Below are 25,249 nucleotides of genomic sequence, written 5' to 3'. Positions count from 1 at the left end.
TTTGGCTGCTGTAATACAATCACAGGGCTCCGTTTTGCGACTATTGCTTTTTAGCCCTTGAAAAGATGACTAAATTGTGCACAACCACTTTACACAACAGAACCTGTCGAGGTTCCCCCCCAAAAAAGCTGCACCTCCTCCTATCCCAAATCCCCACCAGCCCCTCCCATAGACCAGTAAAAAGTAAGAATAACGGATGCCAGAGGTGAAGGAGGCTCTGAATCTGTGTGAAATCTAACTTTTTTTTTTTTTTTTTTCCTCCAGCTAGCTTAGTGTAAAGCCCTGTCAGACCCCTGGGAGAGTTCACCCATCTGCACTTTTCTCTCAGACGCCTTTGCTCTCCCCAGTCTTCTTCACCCGCTGTTGGCTACAGGATCCCTCTCCACCTTGACTCTGTGTGCTGACTGCGGTGCTCCTCTGCCAGAAGGCTGAGGGGACTCACCTTATGAAAGCACACACACACACACACACAAAATAATCAACTTTATTGCCGCCCTGAGGTCACCCCTTCAGCAACAAGAAGCCCCTACACAGTGGCCGGGGTGGGCACAAGGCGGTGCTGGGGGTGTGCGTGTGTGTGGGCGGACATTTTCCCGCCCCCCGTCTCCCGCTGACGGCGTGAGGAAACGCAGCCCGCGGGCCTTCTCCCTCGGGAGGCCGCCAGAGGAGGAGCCCGGCCCGGCCCGGCCCCGGCCAGGCAGGCACGCCGCCACACTCGGCCCCTCTCGCGATCTTCGGCGCGAAGACACGGCGCCCCGCGGACGGGGCGGGGGGGGGCGACCGGCGCCTCAGGGGTGAGGCCGGGCTGGGGCCGCCCGGGACCCGCCGCGACCCCCGGGGCGGAGGACGGGACGGACAGACCCACCGAGCCGCCCGGCGGCCTCCGCTGCTCCCTGCCGGAGATGTCTCCGTGGCCGTTAAGGAGGGAGGTGGGGCCGTTCGGCCGCGGCCGGGGCGCCGAGAGGGGCAGGGTGCCGCTGCCGCTTCGCGTCGGCCGCGTTAGACCCCGCGGGAGGGTCTGAGGCAGGGCCCGGCGGGGAGGGGTCGGGGGGGCGAGCTTCAAACCTGGAGGGACGCGGCCCGCTTAAAAATCGCCCTTCTGCTGGGAGTTCACAAGTTTAGAAGGCGCAGTGACTTTTCTTAATGTTGTGTTCGCTTCAGTTGTCGCTTGGCCTTTTGTATTTGTTACGCGTAAACATCCTGTCTCGTCCTTTCGGCTCTTCTGCTTGTTTATATCGGTTATTTACTGAGCGAAAGTGGAGGGAAGAAAAACCAAATTGCATTGTAGGCCTCATCTCATGGCACACAAGATGAAGCAGAAAACCTGAAACCGACTTGCTTGATTGGGATTAAATCTGAAGTTGGTAATATATAACTCTGAGACCTCGCCTACACAGAATCACACTGGGTTTGTTTGCACTGGTAGTCAGGGCGCTAACCTGCTCTTCATCTGAACAAGTGCATTTCCATATGTTGTTCCTTACGGTCAGAGTCTTGCTAGGTGTAAACCAGACTTACGTTTGATTTGAGAGTCACTCCTACAGTATCCTTGTAGCATAGAAGATTACAAGGCAAGCTTTGTACCAGACAGCATGCTTGAGCTTTTCTGACTAGGAACTTGACATCAGCGCTTTGTTTTTGTGAACAATTGGTTTGAAGTTGCTGGAACACTCCTTGCACGTTTTTCAGCTGAGGTAGAAGGAACAGTGTATTCATGTTGTTAATTATAAGGGACAGTTTGTTCACTTGTTCTTTTACGTTATTAACAATTTTAGTCCTTCCTGTTTCTGAAATGAACAGTTTACTTTAGTGGTGAACAACACAGTGCCAGATGGAGGCTTGCGAGAGAGAGAGTAGTTGCTGAACAAAAGTTCTGCCTAGAACTGCTTCATTGGCAAGTGAATCAACTGTTAATGCATCGGTTTTAAGTGAGAGGGTTGTGAAGAAGGCCTTGTTGCAGTATCAGGGCCTTGATGTGCAACTACCTTTCAACTACACTTTTTTTTTTCCTTTTTTTTTTTTTTTTTCCCCACTTAATGTTTTTAAACAGGTTATGTTTAGAAGAGAGGGAGTTTCTACTGTGTACTTCTATGGTGTCCAAGCTCATCTATTGATACTTCCTTTGTAACTCCATGGTAAAACAGCTTCTGAGAGTATCAATTTGGTTGCCACATCATCTGGATCCAGAGATCACTTTTAAGAAAATGTGGACTGCTAAAAGACTTTGTAGTGCTCAAATATTGTTGCTTCAGTTGAAAGAAGGCAGGTGGTGTAGTTGCATGTTTCCAAAAACTCAGCAGTTCTGGACTGGAATTCTAAACAATTGCACCGTAAGAGCGCCATGTAACAGAGTTCAATTCCAGGTAAGTATTTTTGTGGTGCTCTAGGTATAAGTGATGTGCATCAATACAGTGATAATAGAATTTCTTGTAGTATCTACAGAGCTAAGCTTTTCATCTTGCAGCCTTATTTATGAATTGAAGATGCCTTTAGTGTATCAGGGTAAAGGGGCAGGCAGCAACAAGTTGCAGGAGAACCAGTGTTTCAAAATGAACTTTTTGTGTCTGATAGTTCTAAGTTGGGGAGGAACATTATTTTTTTTCAAATTATACTTCAGACAATACTGTGTGATAACTGACAGGCTTATTAGTTAGAGTGACAGCTGTTTAGTGAAGAGTAGGAACACAGTTCTCTGGAAAACTTTTTACTAATGCAATATTGCACAAAAAAGGGGGGAAAAAAGTCAATTTTTATTGGATTGGTAAGGTAGGATAAAAACATAAGAGTTTGATTATAAAAAATGTGTATATAAATAAAAATAGTGGGAAAGGACACAAAATTAAGACTAATCTTGGACACTGACAGTTCTAAATGGCAATGTTTTTCTAGATGTCTAATTATGTTAATCTTTAAAATATAAATTGCTGCATGTATAAATAGTGGAACATTGTGTTTTCAACTAGTTTAGTGGGGGCTAAGCAATTGAGAAGTACTAATCTGTTTAAGGATAAATAATGTTCATCTTATATTTGCCTATTGTTTCTCTTTTTAATAGTAATATTTGACTGTATGATTGTAGGTTTCCAAGGTAAATGATAAACGATCCGTAGTAGATACAAGAATGGCTACTAGTGCAGAGGGAACTAAAATAGGTGCTGGAAAAAGTCCCAGTGGAGTATGTGATGGAAGCCAACATTCATTAGAAGGTATTGAACCTTTTGCCACCCTCTTCTTAAGAAGTCAGCCTTCCCTGTCCTCTCTAGACATCTTGTATTAATGGTCAAGATGGTCTAAACTCTTAATTTGAAAGTTTTGTATGATATGATGTGTTTATTTTTTAATTTTAAGGGGATTATACACAATTATTATAGTTTGCAAAGACTCATGTAACTTTCCTAAATATCTCTTTGGCTGATTGGATTGTGTACTGATTATTTTGTACTTCCAACTTCATCAGACTCTTACAATGCTTATTCCGTGTGACTGGATAGATGCAAAACTTAGTTTTCCTGTTTTCTTGCTAGCAACCGTGGTGACTCTTAAGTAGAGTACAGTCTGTTGGATGGGTTATTGTTTTGTGTGAGCCTATTTTTGACTAGGAGAATCAATTTTTTGAGTATTCACTGAAGGCTACAAATGGTCTGTGATGCTAGTGAACTTTTTTTTCTGTTATAAATGTGAGAAAACAATTAAACATTCCTGTGTGAGTGATGATTTCTGATTCAGGTAAATTAGTAGTTACAATTATGACCTTTATTTTAGCAATGCTACCTAGCTAAACAGTTCTTTCAATAACTTTGCTTGTTTTGCCATTCCTAGCTAATAACTAATCCTCAAGTGTGCTGTTATGCATCATACATTTTGGCTCCTGTGCTTCAGGGTGCTTGGTCATTCGCATTCTATGGATGTTTAATTTTTGTTTGTAAAGGCTTTTTAGTCAGTTGCTTTGGGCACTTTCAGCTTCTGTTTACAAACGGGATGACAGGGAGGTAGCTATGACTGGTTAAGACACTGAGATTGTACACTGTTTATATAATTATATTGCTCAGGAAACAGCAGTGTGAGAAACTGTTGTGCTATTTCTTGTGCATGACAATTAGGAAGACAGTACCTGTCCTAAAAAATCTATATGGTACCTTGTACCGTATCATAATTCTGCTGTATAGGCTTGTCTCCTTACATACATTCTCTTGTAGGTTTGCATTACAAATGGATGAGATGCTGCTGAGTAAACAGAAATGCCCCCCCAGTGAATTTTTCATCACCAGTGAATTTTTTTTTTTTTTTTTTCCGCAGATGCGAGAATTTTTTTAATAGAACTCTTAGGGTTATGTTTATTTCTGAATGCTCCTGCATTATCTGTAAAATAATGAGATTGAACAACCCCAGTGTCCTTCTAGTTTCTTCTTGTACTCATCTTTTCTTAACGCTTCTGTTTTTTCTTGTAGACAACAGAAGGGTACCTATCCCTTTAGCCAGTTAAAATCTTTATGTTTTGAGATTTGCCATTCATGTAAGATGACAACGTTTTTGAAAGTAGTGGCAAAAGCATTTGCTATGTCCTACTTACGTCGTATCTCTACAGCGTGTGCACTGTCCAGCTGAAATGTACTTGTGCATCTTTTAAGGTTCATTGAAATTTTTTCTTAAGACATGCCAATATGATAACTTCGAGTTAATAGATAATATCTTTAATGGTCAAAACTTATGTTAAACCCTCTAAGAATATTTGTTCTGAAGTCTTGTGGAACAGGTGTTTCATACCAAGCAAGATTTCTGCTGTTTACTCAGGCAGCTGAAAAAATGGTCTATGTCCAGATGTGACTGTGCTCCTATTTCTGGTACTGTGTAAGAAATTGGCAGGGAATAGTAATACTGTAGACATAATTAAATTTCTCTGTATGTCCTCTTGGGAGTTGTTATAACCCTACTATTCTTTTTGATCAAGAGAGCAGTGATCTACCAGTTCATCAAAGCAAAAGACATTTTTGAATCATACTGTCTCTGAAATACACCATTCTAACTGGCAAATCACGGGTTGCCATGACATATTTGCAAGAATCAAAAGAAACGGGAAAGTTTATATTCTTATAAAAGTGAGTATCTTGGTTTCCTATTTCTTGCTTTTCTGATTTTACAGGACATTCATCTAATGAATGCTTTCTCATCTTTTCCTCTTAATCAAAGATTCCTTTGCAAGGTGAAACAACATTGCTTAACTGCATCTGTCAAGCAGATAGTTCCTTATAGAACCATGATTCTTATTCATCTCTATCACTTTTGTAGGTTAAGTGCTTTGTTACAGATCTGTTTTAAGAGGGCTTCAATTCCATATACAGAACCTCCCAGCAGGTAGATGCATAGTGCTGAATGGAGATGTTAATGTTCTGTTGTTTCTTGTCTATAAGGCTGATTATTTGCAATACTGTACTGATTTTAATATTCTGAACAAAAGAAAGAAGACCTCCTCGTTTCACCCGGCAACAGATACTAGCTATCGTGTAGGAGCTAAACATTACATGATTTTTACGTTAACAGCTGGAAAAAGTCCCGAGCAACCCAATTTGATCTGATAGGTGACCCTGTTTTGAGCAGAAGAAGGTTGGGCAAGAGACCGCCTGAATTATTCTATGATTCGATGATTTTTTCTCATTATTTACCCACTTGTAGGGTTGTTACATGTATGTGCAAAACCCCATTTCTCAGTCATGCAGCTAGATGTAACCACTGGATCTGTTATTTGAACATGAACGTCATCTGCCAATTAACATTTGTATATTTTTAAATTTCATGTATATGTGACAAATACATAACGTAGACCTGGGAACTGATAGTAATTAATAAAAATGTAGTGTCTTGATAACACAGCCATGCTGTGGCTACTTCTGATTTGAAGTTCTCTTGGGGAATCTGTAAAACAGTGTTGTATTGCATGCCATACAAGTCCAGTGGATCAAGTACTTCTGTTTAAAAAAAAAAAAAAAAAAAAGATTTCTTTTTAACTGCTTTCTGGTTGCATTCATTGCATCTTTTTGGACTTGAAATTAGTCTACTCTTAACAGTGTAGGAGACTACCAGCACTGCTTAACAACATTCCTTTACTTGAAATCTTAGTGTTCTTTTTTCTTTTTGCATGTTCGTCTCTCGCTGAATCCTTTTGTCAGTCAAGAAACTGATGTGAATACTCATCCAATAATCTCTCTTTCTGTCTCATGGGTAGGGGAATGAAGGAGGAGGAAGAGAACTATGGGATCTAAGCGTTAAGAAATTAACTCTCATCAAAGACTGAATGCCATGTATCCAGACACTCCAGAGAACAGTGATTCCTCACAATAATTGATAATTAGATAGGATTAAAGCTTATATAAGAAAATAAGATTTCCTCATGAAGCCTTGTAAGAGAAGGCATGGACATCTGACTTGAGTCAGTATCTTTTCAGCAGTTTTTGATCTGATATTCAAATCATCTCTTCAGTTCACATAACCTCTTCTGTTCTCGCTTTAGAGAAAGTGTACCAGCCAACTCTTTATACAATGAAATGTGATTGTCTTCTACAGTTGAAGGGATTTTTTTCTTTTTTAAAAAAAATTTAATCTAAAAATTCTTGCTGTAACTATGCTTCAGATACTCTTTTTAGTTTTCATCTTTTTTTGATTTGTGAACATCTAAATATTTTCCAGCAGGGAGAGATACTTTTAGAATGCTTTGTAGATGAGCCTTGTAGGTTTAGAAGATGTGTATGTATATGTACATAAGTGTACATATGCTTGGTTTTATCTACATAACCTTATTATATTACACTTGTGTTTCTTAGTTATATTTCATAGGTCCCTTAGATATAATTCTTGGGATTTGTGAACTCTTACTTTGCTTGTTTATTTTGTGACCAATCAACTACGTAAACACGGTCCTTATTTCATATAATGTTTCACATTATTAGTGTCTTGAGCCTGAAATCTCTTTTGGACAAAAATGGGAGTTAATTCTTCCATGCTTGCTTTTCTTCCTAATTAATAATGCAGTTGCTTTAAGCAACTTCACCTTTTTGTCCGAGTGGCCTGTGATACAAATGCATCTTTGCTCCTAATTTGTAGAAGGCATGGAAACAGCTGCAGCAGTTGGTTAAACTCCTGAGAGTTTAACTAGCCTGAAAGGAAGCACATCATGGCATCAACTTCAAAGTCTGTTTTAGTTTTCTTCCACTCACTTCAAGGATTTTTTTTAATTTTTTTTAAGTAGACTTGTGTTTGTTGTTTTCCAGTAAAATCTTAAGTAATTTTTTTTTAACTTCTATGCAGTACAGTGATTTTTTTTTTTAAGTAAAAGATGCTTTCTTTTTAAAATTAGTAACACGATTTATCATTTGCTTCACTGCAAATGCCTTTCTCATTGTCACAGCAAGAGCCAACCTCAAATCATTTCTATCAGTACAAATGTGTTAGACATAAGTTACAAGGTATTCCTACTTACAAGTGGTTATGCAAGTGTTTCCAGCGTAAAGGGCGTGAAGCGCAGGTTGATACATTACCTTATGATAGTGTAGTGTTTTAGCAGAGTGACTGATGCACTAGGCAGTATGGCCTGGCACTACGAGATCTATGAGATGCTCGCTTTCTCTGTTGTGTTTTTTTTTTGTTGGTTGTTTTTTTCTTTTTTGGTTGGTTGGTTGGGTTTTTTTTTTAGGAAAATAGTAAATCTGTTTAGACCCATTCATGGTATGTCTTTAATCATGTTGTAGGTAAAGCAGCTGAGTTTAGCATGTTTTCTTATCTAGTGGTTTTGAAAGCTGTTTCTTATCCTCTTCTTTCCTGCTTTTCCCATTCCCAAGCTGAAGAGGCAACTTAACCCAAAACCTGTTGCTGTACATGTTTGCCTCTCTTCATCAGAACTGATACCACAGTGTCTGTAGATTATTTCTAAAACAAAGATCTCATCAGCTATCTCACTACAAACCAGAAAAATCAAGTATATTCCTGCGTGTGCCGTTTTTTTTTTTTAGTCCCATTCATATTGAGACATACCCAAATATACTAGGAGTTTATTTTTAATTCAGTACTAAGATAATCTGTACAGTATCTTGTATATCTATACAATATAATCTGTGGAATATCTTGCTCTCATAATTGTAATTATCTGCAGAAACAGAAGACCTAATAAATATACAGCCTTACATTTTATTTTTTTAATAAACCACCCCTAACGGATCTGAATTTACGCTTCCTGGTTTTTTTGTTAGTTTTAAATTTTATCCTTCACACCCTGAGTGTGTGTGTTTTCATACATTTAGTGCTTTGTATTTTACTTTTTTTTTTTTATTCCTTATTTTAATAGTAGCAACAATATGTTGTGTGTTATTTAGAAAAGAAAAAGAAATTACTTTAAATAAGTATTTGTCTGTTAATGATTACTAATAATACTAGTAAGCAAATGAGTTCCAAAGGTGAAGGAAAAAAATTGCTTTCTTAGAGAATTATATTAGGTTCAAGGCTGTGTGTATGTAAGGAGAGTATGATGACACAGTAGCCAGCAGTTTTAGAATTAATTTTTTACTCTAGGTGGCTAACAGTGTTTGCTCTCCAACAGCATTATTTTATCAAGTTTGAGTAGCTACTTTTATTTTGTATTTCTTTGACAAATTAGATGAAAATGTGCAGTTACAGTGTATATAGATAGATATATATATTTCTTGATTGAAAAAGGGTTTTGTGCTATTTTAGACTTGTGTGTATTTTAGACTTGTTTTCAATTTTGGAGATGCTAAACTAACTGCTACTTCTCTGATGTATTTGGTAATCAAAAGTTTTTACTGTTCTTAAATAAACTGCTTTTTGTTATGTAGATATAGTATATTATATGTTCTGTGTCAAAAAAATAGATCTATATTATAAAATAAAATTAACTGATCCTTTTTCTGACTGTGAAACTTTATCTCCACAGCAAAAATGAAACACATCAATCTGTCATTTGCAGCTTGTGGTTTTCTGGGTATTTACCACTTGGGGGCAGCAGCTGCTTTTTACAGGCATGGTAAGAAGTTACTGAAAGTTGTGAAAGCTTTTGCGGGAGCTTCTGCGGGATCATTGGCTGCCACTGTCTTATTAGCGGTACCAGAAAATATGGAGGTAAATTAATAAACTCGTAGGTATAGGACATGATCATTTTCAAAGGATATTTTTTTATATAATCATCTACCATTAAGTTTTTAAAAATATTTTGGTTTTTGTTTTTCTTCTTGCCTCTTGTAAAGGAACAGGACTTGTGTATATGTTTTCATTAACAACACATGTGACTCATGGGCAAAATGTTTATGAAGCAAGTGTTTCTTTATGACAAAAATCTGTCATATGAACTTCATATTTTAAGCTATATAAATTTCATGTGCATGAATGTTGAGTTGTGTGTAACCAGATATAGTTTAATATACCGAAATGTATATGCACTTAAATCACTGTTACGAAGTTAATCATTGTTTTCTTGGCTAGAGGTAGGCCTTGTTAAGCAAATGCATAGCGCCATCCTTTCATCCTTTGTGAAAGGAGGTGAAAATGGTAGATGGAATGTATGTTCATAAAGTCAAAGAACACCACACACTAGCTCAAATTTTTTCCTTGCTGTCTGTGCTTTATTAGACAGTGCCAGAAGTGGATTGTGCACCTCCTTTAGACTGAGTAAAGCTCACGACTTAACAGCAGTAGCCCCACTGTGTGCCAGGGAGGATTAACCCGCACAGTATTCTGTTCTGACATGCTGCATACGTGTGTGTGGTTTTTTTTTTCCTCCAGAGATGCCACTCTTTTCTCAACATGAATATGGTGTCATGTAGAGACAGCAAAGTTATGTTCAATGACTACCCTCTTACAGCTTCTGTGGGAGAGCATTAGCTGTTCTTTGGTTTTTGTTTGTTTTTCCCCATAGGTTAAGGCTGCTTTGCCCTCCTGAAGTGCCTGTAGTGACTTTGCCTTAATATATGTAGAAGACTAGGCCTTGCCAAAATGTTAATTTTACTTTAATATACTGAGTTATAATAAACAGCATTACTATGTGGGACAAAAAAAAGGCTGTTAGATTTTTGTTGTAAGTACACTTAGGTTTCAGACCAGTGAACATCAGGTAACTTTCTCCGAGCCTTGCTTATTACAACTTTCACTGCATTTGATTCAGATAACAGTTCCAGCCAATACCACACTTTGCCACTGATCTTTCTGTTTGTTTGTTTCTGCTGGAATATGAACTTAACTTGCAGAGTTAGCTATACTTCTGTTGCTTTCAGCAGTAACTTCTTCCCTGGCTTCTTTCCACCCTCCCCCTGTCCTGCCAGGTGCATTCTTTATATGATTTGGTATTAGGCAAGTTCCACGCTGTTATGAAGACAACCTTACTTGTATTCTGTTCAGGTGTTAGTCCTTTTCTGTAGCCTCTGACTAGTAGTTCAGTTTCAGGTTTGCCTGCATACCTCTGACTTTAATCATAGAATCATGGTTTGGGTTGGAACAGACCTTAAAGATCATCTAGTTCCAACCCCACTGCCACGGGCAGGGACACCTTCCACTAGACCTCTGTGGTGAGCACAGCAGCTAACCTTTCTTAGCCCAAGGAAATTTTTCTGCTTATTGTAGGCTCTGGGTGTGGGCGTTTGTTCCCAGCCTAGTGCAACTTCCAAAAATCTTTCAAAGTAAAAACATTAGAACAGGTTTTATTTTTTGTTTGTGGAAACTAAGCCTATATTACATTGAGTCTGATGGATTTTTTTCTTGAAAGTGTGTCATGTTAATACAAACTGAAGAACGTTTCATGAACTTTTTAGTCCTTTAAATTTTTTTTAATATATTTTTTAGTCATTCTGTTGTATTGTTTACATGGAAAATTGAGAGCTATTTTGGGAGGGGAATAATTCTTCCTAATTCTCATGGAATTTAAGTAAAGGCAGTGTTATGTACTGAATAGAATTAACTTTTCGTATCAGGATAATTATATTACTACCTTTATTACATTCCTAACTTGAAATATTTTATATCCACAAATATAACTCTTAACATCCATTAATTATTTTTTTCTTTTTTTCCCCCCTCTCCCCAGAGATGGCTGTATTAGACAAGCTATAATTAGGACTTTTTCCACCCCCTAGTCTCAAAGAATTAATACAACCTTTCCTTACCTTGAGAGAATGTAACGTTGAGGATTTCTTGTTTTGACTGTTGCTGTTCTAATATGACAGTTTGCAAATGTTTTTCTGTCATATCTTGGATTTTTGTCACTGTTGAAAAAGCATGGGACTTGAGAATTCTAGGGAAGCTTATAGACTTATAGAAAAGTACCTGTTTATTTCAAAAGTACCTTGATCACGTTTGATACCAAGTTTGCTTAACTCAATACAAGCAGTTACAATTTCTAAACATGTTCTCAGTCACTATTTAAAATTTAGATGTAGTGTTTAAAGCTTCTAGCACTAAAATTATAAACAATTCATAGCTGTAAGAAGTTGTCCCTTTTGGCAGCAAGAATTGAGAGTCTAGGTATGGTCTATTCTTAGTACTTGTAATATTGAAAGTAGTTTTCTGTCATTCACCTAGGTTTGGATTCATCCAGCTCCCTGTTACTCTTAGCTCCTCGTCACTTTATTAAAGCATCATCATTATAAAGGTAGTAGTCCTGAGGTGCTTCTATGTAGGGTTTAAATCCTGTACCCTCTTCCTCAGTAGGACACATTTTCTTCTCTTTTTTATGTAGGTTTTTTCTTTCCCCAGTCACATCAATCATGTATTTCGTTACTAGCAACATATTTGTTCTTCATGCAGGAAGCTAATAAGCCAGGAACCCCAAACTATTTATAGACAGATCTTTTACTCTGTAAACATGTGGTTATATAGGTGAATATGGGTATAATATATTTATTGAGTACCAATTTCAGAAAGTTGCATAAGATTGCATGTATTTTTTTCCCCAAGTCCCTAAAATTGTTAGAGAAGTCTGCATGAAAGGATAAAAAAAGGAATATGAAGACTTAATAGTGAGTCTTAAGCATTCAGAATAATAATTCATTGTTTCAGAATCTTTTTGATAAAAAATAAATGCTACCAATTCCTTTACTCTCTTTTCAGAGTTCTTATGGCTCACCCTTCAAGCTATTTTCCTGCAGTCATTAACACTAGGTATTTCAGCTTGCGTAAAAGAGGTTCCCTGTGCAGTGGAATCTGTTGCCTGGTTTTCTGCAGTGTCTTGTCTTCCTATGTCGTCCATCGTACTATTCCCTTCATTAAATACTTATACTTCCATAGTATTGTATTCATTAAATATGTGTATTTGTTAGTAGCATGGTTTTTGCATTAGTGAGAAGAAATTATAATAATTGTAGTTTTTTTTAGTGCTTATAGGCATCTTAAGGTACTTGTGTCTGGTTTTCGTACTGAAGTAGTCTTTAAAATAGAAGGTGGCATTACACTTGAAATACAAATGATTGTTCTTGTAATGGCGTGATTCAGAGGACTGATTATTTAGCAGTGGTAATATATAGAAAAATAGCCTTTAACTTTCCTTGATTGTTAAAGTGGTATTCTTGTGAGGGTTTTTTATTATTATTAATTTTTATTTTTTCTTATTAAGGATCTCATTTTCTTACAGATTAGTTCTTATAAAAGGATCAACATTTTATTATGCATATCTTGTTACAAACCAAGCACATATGGGAAAATATTTCAGTCTGATCTTATAACTCTCTTGATTAAAGCTTTAGCCACTAGTATGTTTTAGATACCACAGTTGAACATACTTCCCATAACTGAAACATCTTTAATGGTATATATTTTTAATTTCCAGAAATGTAAGCAGTTTGCCTATGGATTTGCAGAGGAAGTTAGAAAATTGGACTTTGGTGCTGTAACGCCTGGTTATGATTTTATGAAAACACTTAGGTACCTATCTTAATGCATCTGTAAGATCATTTTTGTGTGAAGCGCTCTGAAAGAAAATGGAGAATGTGCATATTTTTTCTATACTGTGGGGCACTCAGCACTCTTTCTTTCGCCCCCAGCATATTTGCAAGGTTTTTAAATAATGATGGTGAATAATGTTTAGCATTTTCTTTATTCTAGGGAAGGCATAGAGTCTATTCTTCCTTCTAATGCTCATGAGATAGCTGAGAACCGGCTCTATGTCTCAGTCACTAACACCAAAAGTGGGGAAAATCACTTGGTTTCAAATTTTGCCTCCAGGGAGGACCTCATTAAGGTAATGAAATTGAATATTGCTGCTTAAATAAAAATACTTGAGTTTCTTCAAGGCTTAGGAGTATGTTATTAGCTGTACAACAAATCACTGTTTTACTCAAGTAATCACTTACACTATCAGTGGTGCTACAACCACAACTTAAACGATGGAAGCAGAATTTGATCCTACAGTTTCACAAATTTTGCTAAAACTTATTTTGTGTGTGTTTCCTTCATCTGTTTTTAAAGTACTATACGCAGAGTGTGTTTAAAAAGTGACAGGGTAACTAATGGTTATGGTAGATAAGAATAAAATAGAGGATCTCCAAATTTTGTAACAATTCGCTGAGTCTTTTTGCATCACCTACTTCACTGATACCATTTATATTATATTTCATCAGAAAATAAAGGAAGTTAAATTAAATCCAACACTTTATACAGGTCCTTGTGGGGAATAGGTATAATGTATTGTTAAGTACCATATATAAACTGCATTTTAACTGTCACCGGAAAGCATATCTTACTGCCCATCTCTTCTTTTGAATGCCACTTTTTAAATTTGAATCAGGATTGTATACATAAGCTGATATGAAATGGTAGGAGGAATTCAGATGCATGTAAAGCAAATGTTCTTTCTAGTAGTTGATTATATCTAGTGGAGGACATCATAAGATAAAACAGAATAAAGGAGGAAATAGAATAAGAAGGAATTCCTTCTTTCCCTGTCCTTGTGGATGCTTAGAGTAAATAAGAGCTTCTTTATAATTAACACTTAAAGAAAAAAAATCACACTTGTTGGCAAAAATCTCAAAGTATGCATTGGAAGTTTGCCTTTAAAGTATCATTTTTAAAAATCTTGATGCTGTTATATTCTACACGGTCAATTGGTTCTCAAAATTTGTAGGACTTAAACTTTTTGCATAATTATCTTTGCATGATTATCTCAAATTATGCACTGTTATTTCTAGCCATAGTAGCCAGCAGTGACAAGCATGGAGATTATTATTCCGTAGGTTTATGGTTTTTTGCAGTGAAATCTTCTAACCTGAAGATGATTAGAAGTGTCAAGATGACCTTGGAAATACATACGTTTTATTAGTATTTCAAAAGTTCTTTCATTGTCTTAACCATTTCTGTTCTATTCTTTTGTTCCATATACTAGCAGTAGAATGGGTTGGAATAATAGTAATGAAATTCCAAATAATTGCTCATTGGAACATATTCATATTGTCTGTTCTTCCAGTGCATCTCGTAATACATGTTTTTGTGCATCCTTCCTCTATGCATGTATCATTTATACAACAGTCTGAATGTTGGTGGCTGCCCCAGTAGTATGGAGGATAGAGCTTGTTAGGTTATATAATTGTATTATGCCTAGACACAATCTGCTATACCCAAGGCATGGATGAAGATACTGCTGGGCAAACAGTGTTTAATAACAAAACTCCTGTGCCCTGTGCCAGAAATCTTTCAACTTCCATATGCAGTTGGTTTCAATGCTTAACAAGCCTTATGGTTCCAAAGTTTTTCATAATGGTTAAACTGAATAGATGTTGCTACAATTTTAAGCTTTTATTTTCTTTTGCTATTCCCAGTGGACGTGGAAAGGCAGTCAATAATCTTCCTCTTTTGAAATTGTCTTTACGTATGTGAAGACAATCATCACATACCAGCGTTCCTAGACTTGCAGTTCTTAAACTGGAGGTGAGGCGGAAGAGAGGCATGATTTGTATGTTTGTGAGGGAGCAGGGCACCAAGCACTGTTGTATTTGGTTTGGAAAGGTGGGAGCAGTGAATAGGAGTCCACGCTGGTCTATTAGTAGTAGGGAAACTAACACTTTCAATTTGTCTGTTCTCGCCTTGCTTTTGAGATCTAAGTGACTTTATAAGGAAGGCGAACTGCTTTTTTCAGTCTTGAAAAGAATTCATGCTTTGCCGGGGTCACCTGGTTTTGACTCTTTTCCTTCACTAAACCTTTTGTCCCCATTTCTTTTAGTTCAGAAGGGGCAAAGTTACTGAGATGGAGTTGAACGAGAGAGTAGAAAGGGGGTTGAGCAGGGGAAGAAGCCCATGTTGGGAACTTGGGAACCCTGTGGGATGTCACTTTTGAAAATCTGGAGAGGAGTGGTTTCAAGGGGGACCTTATCTTATGCTTTTGTGAGGGAAAGGCCTGTCTGGTAGAGAAATAGCTACAATTTCACATTTGGAAAATAAGAGGAGAAAGCCTTTTTATCTGAGCTCAGACAAAGCTCTGGTGCTCTAGATCACTGGGAAGAGAAATAGGCAAGAAAAGGGTTCTCGAACTGAAAGTTAAAGACTTCGTATAGTCTTAATTAAAACTTGTTAGGGGAGGAGAGGTGTTTAATACTGAAAGTAGCTTAATTTGTTGTAAAAATAAATGCAATTCCACCAAAATACCCTCAGGCATTTTCTTCCATACTCCCCATGGATTGTGGGGTTTGGTTTTTTTTGCACCTGATCATCTTTCACATAGTATATACTCCAGTCTGTAACCTGCTTCCGTTCCGCAGATTTCTCTCTTATGCCGCCATTCAAGCACATGCATGTGTATTCACCACATCTAGCTACGTGAAAATTTCTGACATATTATACCTTATCCACACATCTACCCCTTCTCTTTGAAATGCTGTATACTGATTGCATGTATATGTATGTATGGGTGGATACATAGGTATGTAAATACACACACACTCTCATAGATAGTGCTATGAGTGGATAGAAAGGTATGTGTGTGTGCACATCTGTATGTAACGGAAGAGGTGTCCTGGTCTAAAAAAAAGTAAAAACTGAGAACTGCTGTAGACAGCAATGTAGGTTTACAATAGGGCAAGTAGTAATTTGTTACTTTGCATTTAATACATTCAAGTATTATCAATACTGATAAAGATATGCATATGTGAATTTTCAGGCTGTTTATCGTATTTTGGAAACTTTGAATTCTTAGAAAATCTGATTTATTAGAAGAGTAAACACTAATATAAATATGCCAGCAGAATGATAGGGTCAGCTTTTTTGACAATACTCTATATTGCATTTTTTTCAGCATATGCATATTTAGTTTCTGCAAAATCATAGATTTACTTCACATTGTGTAAGACTAAGTTCATACTCTTTTGAATCACATTAATAAATGAGTTAATTTGTGGTGTTTTGTTTTGAGAGTTGTCACTGTCAAGTCTTAAAAAACCAAATGCTATTGAGTAGTTTTAATCACATTTTGACATACCACAACAAGACATTTTGAGATGACAGTGGTTTTATGTAAAACTAATATTGACTGATTACTGCTGTATTATTTAATATAGATAAATATGTATGAAAATATTTATTGGTGCAGAACTACTTTGTTGCCTTTTTTCAGTTTTGTTCTTTATTCTTTCTGCTTTCTTTTCTCTAGGTCCTGCTAGCAAGTAGTTTTGTACCAGTATATGCAGGAATTAAGCCAGTGGAATATAAAGGAGAGGTAATTTTTCATTAAGTTTAACTACCAACATTTTTTTTGTGTGTGTAAGAGCATTCTTAATTTATGATGTACTTATGTGATCTTAAGGGAAGGCAACTGCAGTACTATATTTTGTAGCATAATTAGTGTTTCTGTTGATACTGTAGATTAACACCTTGAAAGATGACATGAGTTTGTTTGTGTGTTGTTTCAAAAATTGTGGCTGCTGAGACTGAAATGATCTCTGTAGCATGAAGCCGTTTCCTGAACATAATGTCTAACAGTTACCATGAGAAGAAGCTTCTCTTAGTAAAGATACTTCTCACGACAAGCTGTGTTACCAAGTCTAAAATGGTTTTTACAACTTAAAGGTCCACCATTCTGCTTTTCTGTTTAATGGAAGGAGTGATAAGGGAGGTCTTGGCAAATTGGACACTGCTGGAGTACACGTATGTGTTTACATATGTGTTGTTCTCAAGTTCTGTACAGAATTACATGCTTACCAGGTACCTTCAAAGCTCTTGCCTCTGGACAAGCATTAAAGAACAAACTTTTTTTTCCCCCTTGTAGCACACAGCTATGAAGTTTTCAGAGGTGTACACTACTATAAGAAAACTTTTTCGCAGTTGCCTGTACTTGGTTTAGCTTCAAACTATTGTTTTTAGTAACATAAATACATTAACATTTTAAGAATAATTTTGACTGTTTAGTCTGTTTGTAATTACTAGAAGCATGAAAATACCCTTTCTTTCTTTCTTTCTGAGAAATACTATGTGATACTTTTTCCTTTATTTCTTCATAGGGATCCAAATGATACCTTTAGAACATCTATAATTCTCACAGCCACCCTGCCAAAAAACCCCCACAAAACCATGTGCGTTTGTGTCTAGCAAGAGGGAATTGGAGTTCGTTACATCAGAAAGCTTATCAGCTTTAGAATTATGTACACTGCAATACGTATCAGCTAAAATGTTTGAAGGGTTTAAATCAGTATTGCCTGACTGATTGAGTTAAATGGAGACTGCTTGCAGCTTCCCCGGGTCTGGAAATTTTGTTGATTGGAGTCTTTACATGTTGCTTGTGCAGTTCAAAGGACATACATGGATGTTTTAGGTTCATTCTGCCATTACTTAAAGGGAAGGAAGTGTTGTTGTTAAATTTCTTTGTTGTTTCAATTAAGAAATTGAAAAGTTGGCTCAGAGTTTTGTCCAAAACTTATTTAAAATCCATTTTACTGCATGAACACTGCTATTATGATTTGCATAGATATTGTAGTATTTACTGAAACACCTGCAGTCTCTTCCTAGTGGATAGTTCTCCTACCTAACTTTATTTTTTGCATTCAAAAATGAAATCAATGAATGTTTCACAGACACTGGTTCTTCTGTTACTTGAAAGCTTGTTGTCATTCCTAAGGCTTCTTGCTACTCTCCTTAAGTGAGATTCAGAAAAGGCAGTTTCTGGGAGTGAGGTTGCTTTCATTTATTGTTATTTGTTGGAATGATTAGTTCTGCATGTCTGCACTGACTTTTTTCATACTTTGTAAAACTGTGCATTTGTGGTTTGGTGATTTTATTTATTTATTTATTCATTTTTAAGAAAACTGTTGCCTGTAAATGCACGTGACTGCCATTCTTTAGTCCAAAACACTTAGAGCAGGGTGAGAGCAAAAAACCTTAGGATCTCTCTTTCAATAGTATTTCCTTGGTTTGGAATAGCAGGTAATGAGGATATAATGAGGTATATGAGTGGGTGATAGGGGCCCTAAAGTATGTAGCGTAGAGCCAGATACACAGCATGTAACCTCATGATCCAGACGTGGTAAGCACTGAAGTCAGTAAGATGGATTGGATATTGATTTGGCTCTGCGAGGCCATCTATCATATTAGCATCATATTCCAAGTTTCTTGAAAGCTTTACTATAACAGTCCAATGTTCTGTCTGTCTGCATTTACACTAGTTTCAGGGAGTAAATTCCTTCGGCCATATGGTCCATGGCAGCATGGAATCAAGCTTAGTCCCTGCTAGCCAGAGTGCCTTATCTGTGCTTCAGAACAGTTGATCTGTATCTTATCTGGGTTACATATGTCACCTGCATACATATCACCAGGTCATCTGGGAGTGTTTTTAGAATGTATTTCAGTATTGAGGTACATGATGCACAATATACAAGAGAGTACGGTGCACTTTTGCTGGAATAGTATCAGAACATAGTCAAACCTGTTGCTAGCTTGTCCATACTGCCTATAGAGAGTGAACCCTAGGGTAACCTGATGGGAGTATTGCACTGTAGTTTTCTTTTTAGGAAGAATGCTTTTTGGGAAGCATTTGGCTCACACTGGGATTAGCTAACATACCTGTAGTGTGCATGCTTGGAGGCCAGACTTTTGGGGTGTGTAAGCTAAATTGCTTGGTAGCATAGACATAACATCAATCTGTTCATAGTATGTTTTCTTCTGGTTTGATGAGCCTAAAAATAATCTGAAGGAAAAGGGACTGTAAGATAACATCTGAGAATTTATAGTCTGTTAATGGCCTTAACCAGATTGGGCTATCTTATTACCTGGGTTGGGGATTTAAGGTGCCCTTGGACTAAGCTTCCAGTAACATTAGGGCAAACTTACTCCATGTGAAATTATCTTTCTTCGAGTTGGTTTGGTGTCCTCTGAATCTCTGGCAAGGTTAATGTTTAAGCCAGATAAAGATCTGCAAATGATTGAGTTGACTGTATCTGATGATGAGGCTGTAGTTTGTGTCACTATAGTTCTTACAGAACAGGTTTGTAAAAACCATGTACTGGTAAATGGGTAGATTCTGTTAGGTCCAACCCACATCGTCAATTTCATTGTCTAGTTTGGTTTTCATTGCATGTTATTTCAGAACTTTCTCTGTCTTTGCACTGTACTTACAAAAGAGAAACTAATTCAGAAGTTACCAGGAATTTGCCTCATCAGCTAAGAAGCATTTTTCAAGAATTGGTTAGTGGAATTACAAGAAGCTGGGACATTACATACTTTTATTTGCAGCATATAAATGTTTTATTTTAACTATGTAACATGAGGGACTGTGGAGCTAAAATATTTTTGACTGAGAAGCAGTTGCTCCCAAATGCTTGAAAGAAAATAAAATGGCAGAGGCCAAGTTGGCCAGGAATAACGGAATCTACAAAAGATAGTGCTTAATAAAAATTATTGCCCTTGCCTTGGTAAATGTTTTGATTTTCAAATAAATATGGAAGTTACATAAGAGGAGAGGGGAAAAACCTAAATAATCAGAATTTTTAAAAGTGGGAGAACTTTTAGGTGGTAAAAGTACTAAGCTAGACTTGTGAAAGACATTAATAATGTCATCTGTTATGGTGTCTTTGAAGTGGCTTAGACAGGGACTCTACTGTTCTTTTCACTGTAGGAATTACAACAAAAAGCCACTCCAAGGAACATTGCATATAAATCAATAATAAATCACTATTTATAGACACACACAAAAAAGCCTTGGTGTTAGAAATGTTAACATATGTTGCAGCTTTACTCAGAGTTATCACAGCAATGGTGTAAGGGAGTCTGAGAAATCTGAAAGATAGCTTTAAATGGTTTTGGAATTTTTTTTTTTTTTTGGCCTCCTTTTCTAAGGCAAAACAATCTCAATCCTAAGTATTGATGAATATGATTTTTGTGGAAAGTGAAGGACTTCAGTGGTGGATTGTGGGTACTGACATCAGCTAATGTCAAGAGTCAAGCTCTAAAGCATATTATGAAATAATAGGGTGAGAAGGGCCATAGAAACTATTGAATGTGAATATTTGTAGCTTGTATTTTAAACTCAGGAGCATAAAATTCATCTGAGAGAGTGCAGAAGAGGGCGGGATGGGAGGACAAAGCACACACACACCACCCCCACAAAAAAGAATGGTGCTTGCTATATATCCATGTGTAAAAGAGTAAATCCACGTATTGCCAAATATGGGAGTTGACAGTGGAAGGAGGGGCAAGTGACAACAAAGTCTTCTGGTTGCATGAACAGCTCAGAGGGATCTACACAACAAAGTGACAGACCTCAGAGAATCTCAGGGGCTTCTGAAGAGCAAACACTGTAACCTGAGATAATGCTTCCTGTATAGCAGTCACTACACTGACAGCTAGTGCCTTGCCAAAAGTTTGAAGACAAGTTTAATTTAGCTGTCACAAACAACTTCCCAATAGTATACTTTTTGTGGGAGATTTTTTTTTTTACTTTTGTGACTAAATTCCTGTGGTGTTTTCAGGAATTTTGTAGGAAAACTTGCATTATTTTGCCATTTCATAATGGTCACATATAGTGTCACCTACAGCAGAAAAGCAGTCTTCTGCCTGATTAGTGGTGAGAAGTACTAGTACAATTTGCCATTTGTTTTTATTGTTAATGAAACTTGAAGATGATATCCTGGAGTATTCAGTTTACGTTTGGGGAGGTCAAACCCTTGAGAAGCACTGAGGTGAATCTTACAATATTATTTCTTACAGCATTTCAACTTGCCTAGCTTTAAGTGTCTACAGTAGTCTACATCTTACATAGTTAATATGTTTCCTTTATAATTAGTGGAGAAGAAAGTGCAATTCAAATATAAATACCTACTTTAGGATAAGGTGAATCATGTGCTAGAAGTGTTTTCACTCCCTTGACCATAAAGGAAGTGTAGAATAACTAATAGACTGTAGATGTGTACAGTTTGGTGAGGTGCATCTGATCACCAGACCTCATGTACAATGTCAGTGAATGCATCTAGCCAACAGACTGATGTTGAGTTTTGGGTTATGCATGTAAGCACAGAAAGAAATATGAATGTGTAAAATATATTGGCAAGAGATGTCACAGCTGTCCTTGCTTATACTGGAATAGAATATGGCTGTGGTCCCTGTGAAGATCAGTCCTGTGCTCCTAGCCTGCCTTTAGAACCAAGAAATATGTGGGGCTTTGCAAGAAATTAATTAGTTGCTTTTGTTTTTTCTTTCTCGTTCTTTCCTGTATTCAACTCCTGTGGCAGACTTAATATCTGCTCCCTCCTATGTGCCATCATTGTTCAGCTCCTTCCCGCCTTTACCCTCCACTTCCCAGCTATTGCTGTCTTGTGTTGTATATGTAAGACAAGAGGCTCTGGAAGAAGAAGAGAGGAGTCATCTTTGGTTTAGCATGTGCAGCCAGTTTACCTGCACATACAGATTGTCCAGCTCCTAGTTTGAATTAGAGTAATGTTTTAGAGGAGTATACGTTGTCTGATACGGTTCACATGTAATATTAACAATCTTATCTTTTCATGTATGTGTTGAGAAAAATTCTGTATGGGGCATTTTATTATTAGATTAACTAACAAGCCTTACCAGTAGCTTGATAAATATATTATGCACATATTTACACATTATGTCAAATGCTCATTGATTAAACACTCTGTGTATACATTGTCAGTTCCTTGATTTTTATGCCTCATACTCAAGCTTATTCCTGGTATTCTGAGAAGGAAACTTGTAAGTTTTCATGAGGGTGGGGTGCAGGAGGCAGGGACAGGAAGGATGAAGTGTTCAGTTATGATCATATTATACTAAGGTTATTTTGAAAATATTTCTATTTGCCAACAGAAGTGGGTTGATGGTGGCCTTACCAATGGCCTTCCTATCTTGCCTGTTGGAAGAACTGTGACGATTTCTCCTTTCAGTGGTCGATTAGATATCTGTCCACAAGATAAAGGACGTGTGGATCTTTATGTTAAATTTGCAAAACAAGATATAATGGTGAGTTGCTTGTTTATTAAATAACTTCAGAAGAAGAACAGGTAGTTGTGCAGTTAAGGTTATGCTTATTTTTAAGTGTCTATTTTGTGCTTATATATCAACTTAAGTAACGTTTTGGCATTTTCTATTTTGAAAATGGAGGGTAAACTTTTTCTTAAACACAAGGGAAGGAAAATGTAGAATAAAGAAGAAAGGTTGAAAAGCATTGATCTAGTACAAAATTGAGCAAATTATCACAGGCTATTAAAGGGAAATAATTAAGCTTGCTTTAAGTATTAGCTGTCTGGCTAGGCAGAGTGTTTATAGAAAAAAAAATATTAAGACTTCTGTAGAATACCTCAGGAGATGGAGACTCTAGAACATACCTTCACACTTGTTGAAATCAGCTGCTCTAACTGAATTTAAAATAAAAGTTTAAATCGTACATTTGAAATTATATACAATGACTTGTCACCTCATTGCTCAAGAGAGCTCAGGAACATTTGTGACCACAACACTATTCCAGAAGTTATTTTGTTAGATGTTACAGAAACATTTCTGTGTATTGAAATATAGGCTAAGACTGTTTTTTATGGCCACCTTTTCACCATTGACATTGCTGTCTTTGCAAGCTTTGTCTCACAAGCTTTAACCACAATATTGCTTCCTTTGACATCATGAAAGAAAACATTGAATAGCAGTAGACCTAGCTGTCAAGAAATTACATTAGAAACAAAAAATAAAGATTAACAATAATTGGTACTTTTTTTTTTTAGTTTCTTTTAGACAGTTCTTAATAAGTTTTCTTAATTTGAATAAAGTCAGTGTTATGTAATGTCATCCTAAATTGGACCAAATTTCTGAATCTTTGTAATGTTTCACAGAGATTTTAAGCATGGTAGTACTTGGTAAATGATCATAAAGTATGAGATTATTGATTTCACATACATTGAAAATATATGTAATTGCTTACTGTATATTTCTTGGTTATGATTTGTATCTAGTATCTAGTGCATCTAGAGGAGGAAAAATAAGCTGGTGATTAGATAAGTTTAGAGATAGAAAATTAATTGCAGAGGTACACTGGTTCTAGGGTTTTGCAAGTGCAGACTTGTGCAGAATCTCAGGCAACGTTTTAAACTATTCTGTTTGAAGCACCTTTAGCTTTTAGAGCTGTAAAACCATGCACTAAGAATAAATTTTTTTCAGCAATACTGTAATCTGCATAAAATGAGGAGTTGAATATCTTCCTTTATCTGTACTGGAATGTGAACAGTTTTCTGTCTCTTTGAACTTCCTCCATTTATTAGTGTCAGACTTTGAATAATTGCTTACTTCCAATAACGAAGATGATTTTGATGTTGTTTTGCAAAATTGTGCGTAATAAAGTATGTGGCTAAAGTATTAAATTAATCATATAAATGAAGTGTTCAGAACATTATTAAATCTAATTATATTTTTAATTTTGTTGTAAACAATTTAATAATGTCTGTGTTCAAGAACAAAGTTCTGAAGTCTTTTTACACCATCAAAGTGACTACTTGAGATGCTGAGTAGTTCTTAATTTGTTGATAATACAAACTACATTTATACTCACATGTTAAACATTGCCTGGGAATGTTCCCAAGAATGTGGTTGTTTGCACTAGTAAGCTGTCAAAATATTTCCTTGCACAACTTTAGCATGTGCCAACTACCAACACTGCCAGGCAGTTCTGGGAATGTTTCCAAAGTTAAAATGCTTCAGAAACTTTGGGAAGTTTTACAGGCAGACAATCTGTCTTGGAGGCTGTGAGTTTGATAGTGTATATTAGTTTGTGCCAGTTTGTCTTGACGCTTGTACCTGGACATGATTAATTTACTGGTATAGACATAGCCATGCTGGTCTTTTTTATTTACATATGCTACATGAAACGGGTGACAGAACAGATAGCAGCACAGTCAAGTCTAGATAAGTTGCTTTAATAAACTAATTTATAGCTTCTCGCTCTGTTGCAGCTGTCTCTGGCCAACCTAGTAAGACTTAATCAAGCTTTGTTCCCACCAAACCAGGAGAAAATGGAATTGTTGTACCAAAATGGATTTGATGATGCTGTACGTTTTTTACTGAAAGAAAACTGGTTTGAATAGATGGTACGTAGAAAATTAACAAAACCTGATAGCTGTCAAAACATAGCTACAGACATCCTACAGAATCTCAGGGATTGCTGTCCCAATTCCTGTTTATGAAACTAAAAATCCCAATGGAATTGCATCTGCTTCTGCCGAGAAAGTTACCAGTTGCACTCCAAAGACCTGTATAAACATGTCACAATAGGAATTGTACTTGCCTGGTAGTTGTCTTGGTTTGAGGAGGTTCAAGCTTAGACCCGTTTTGCTTCAGCTGAAGACTTGAGTGTGGGATTTGTAAAAAGCTTGTGTTGTCATAGTTACAGAAACTTGGAAAAGTCTTTTTCAGTGTTATTTGAGAGAGAAATCAACGTTGTACCATGAAAAATTACAATCTGTATTGTTCACTTAATGTAATAGTTGTGTGTGCTAATTGGATGTATGCAGTATTGCTGATCTAATACGTATATTGCAGTGTTCTAAAGGACTTGAACACTTAGCACTAGCCACAAGAAGTAAAACATTTGCACTCTTTGATATATGTATTTTTAACATTAAAAGTTCTTGCCTTTTTAGTGAATGCAGTCTCTTAAAATTTGAAATACTAGTTGAAATTTGTACCAGAAGTGTGATGTTTCAATGTAAAAATATCTTGTAAAGAAGGGTGTAAGAAATTGTTATATTTATTATGTTTTCTTCCTCTGCTAAAATGGAATAAATGTATTTTCTTGAAA

General features: G+C 36.7%; 1 protein-coding gene across 8 annotated transcripts; it reads left to right on the top strand.

The window, feature by feature from the left end:
• Positions 1–632: 632 nt before the first annotated feature.
• PNPLA4 (patatin like phospholipase domain containing 4) lies at positions 633–25,249 on the top strand. Of its 8 annotated transcripts, none has more exons than XM_041119522.1 (10): positions 633–794; positions 1,801–1,898; positions 2,051–2,363; positions 3,080–3,206; positions 8,939–9,123; positions 12,815–12,909; positions 13,090–13,225; positions 16,622–16,687; positions 22,276–22,428; positions 24,405–25,249. In XM_041119522.1, exons 3-10 carry the CDS (start codon positions 2,133–2,135, stop codon positions 24,534–24,536), a joined length of 1,125 nt encoding a protein of 374 aa, XP_040975456.1. In that variant the 5' UTR covers positions 633–794; positions 1,801–1,898; positions 2,051–2,132; the 3' UTR covers positions 24,537–25,249. The 8 variants fall into 8 exon arrangements, with proteins under 8 accessions (XP_040975456.1, XP_029854992.1, XP_029854988.1 ...); XM_029999128.2 differs by lacking the exon at positions 633–794 and adding an exon at positions 801–929 and having other exon boundaries at positions 1,811–1,898; XM_029999132.2 differs by lacking the exon at positions 1,801–1,898.

Source organism: Aquila chrysaetos, chromosome 23 (assembly GCF_900496995.4).
Source record: "Aquila chrysaetos chrysaetos chromosome 23, bAquChr1.4, whole genome shotgun sequence".
NCBI lineage: Eukaryota > Metazoa > Chordata > Aves > Accipitriformes > Accipitridae > Aquila > Aquila chrysaetos.
Note: the sequence above shows the minus strand (reverse complement) of the source record. Positions and strands in the feature narration are given on the sequence as shown.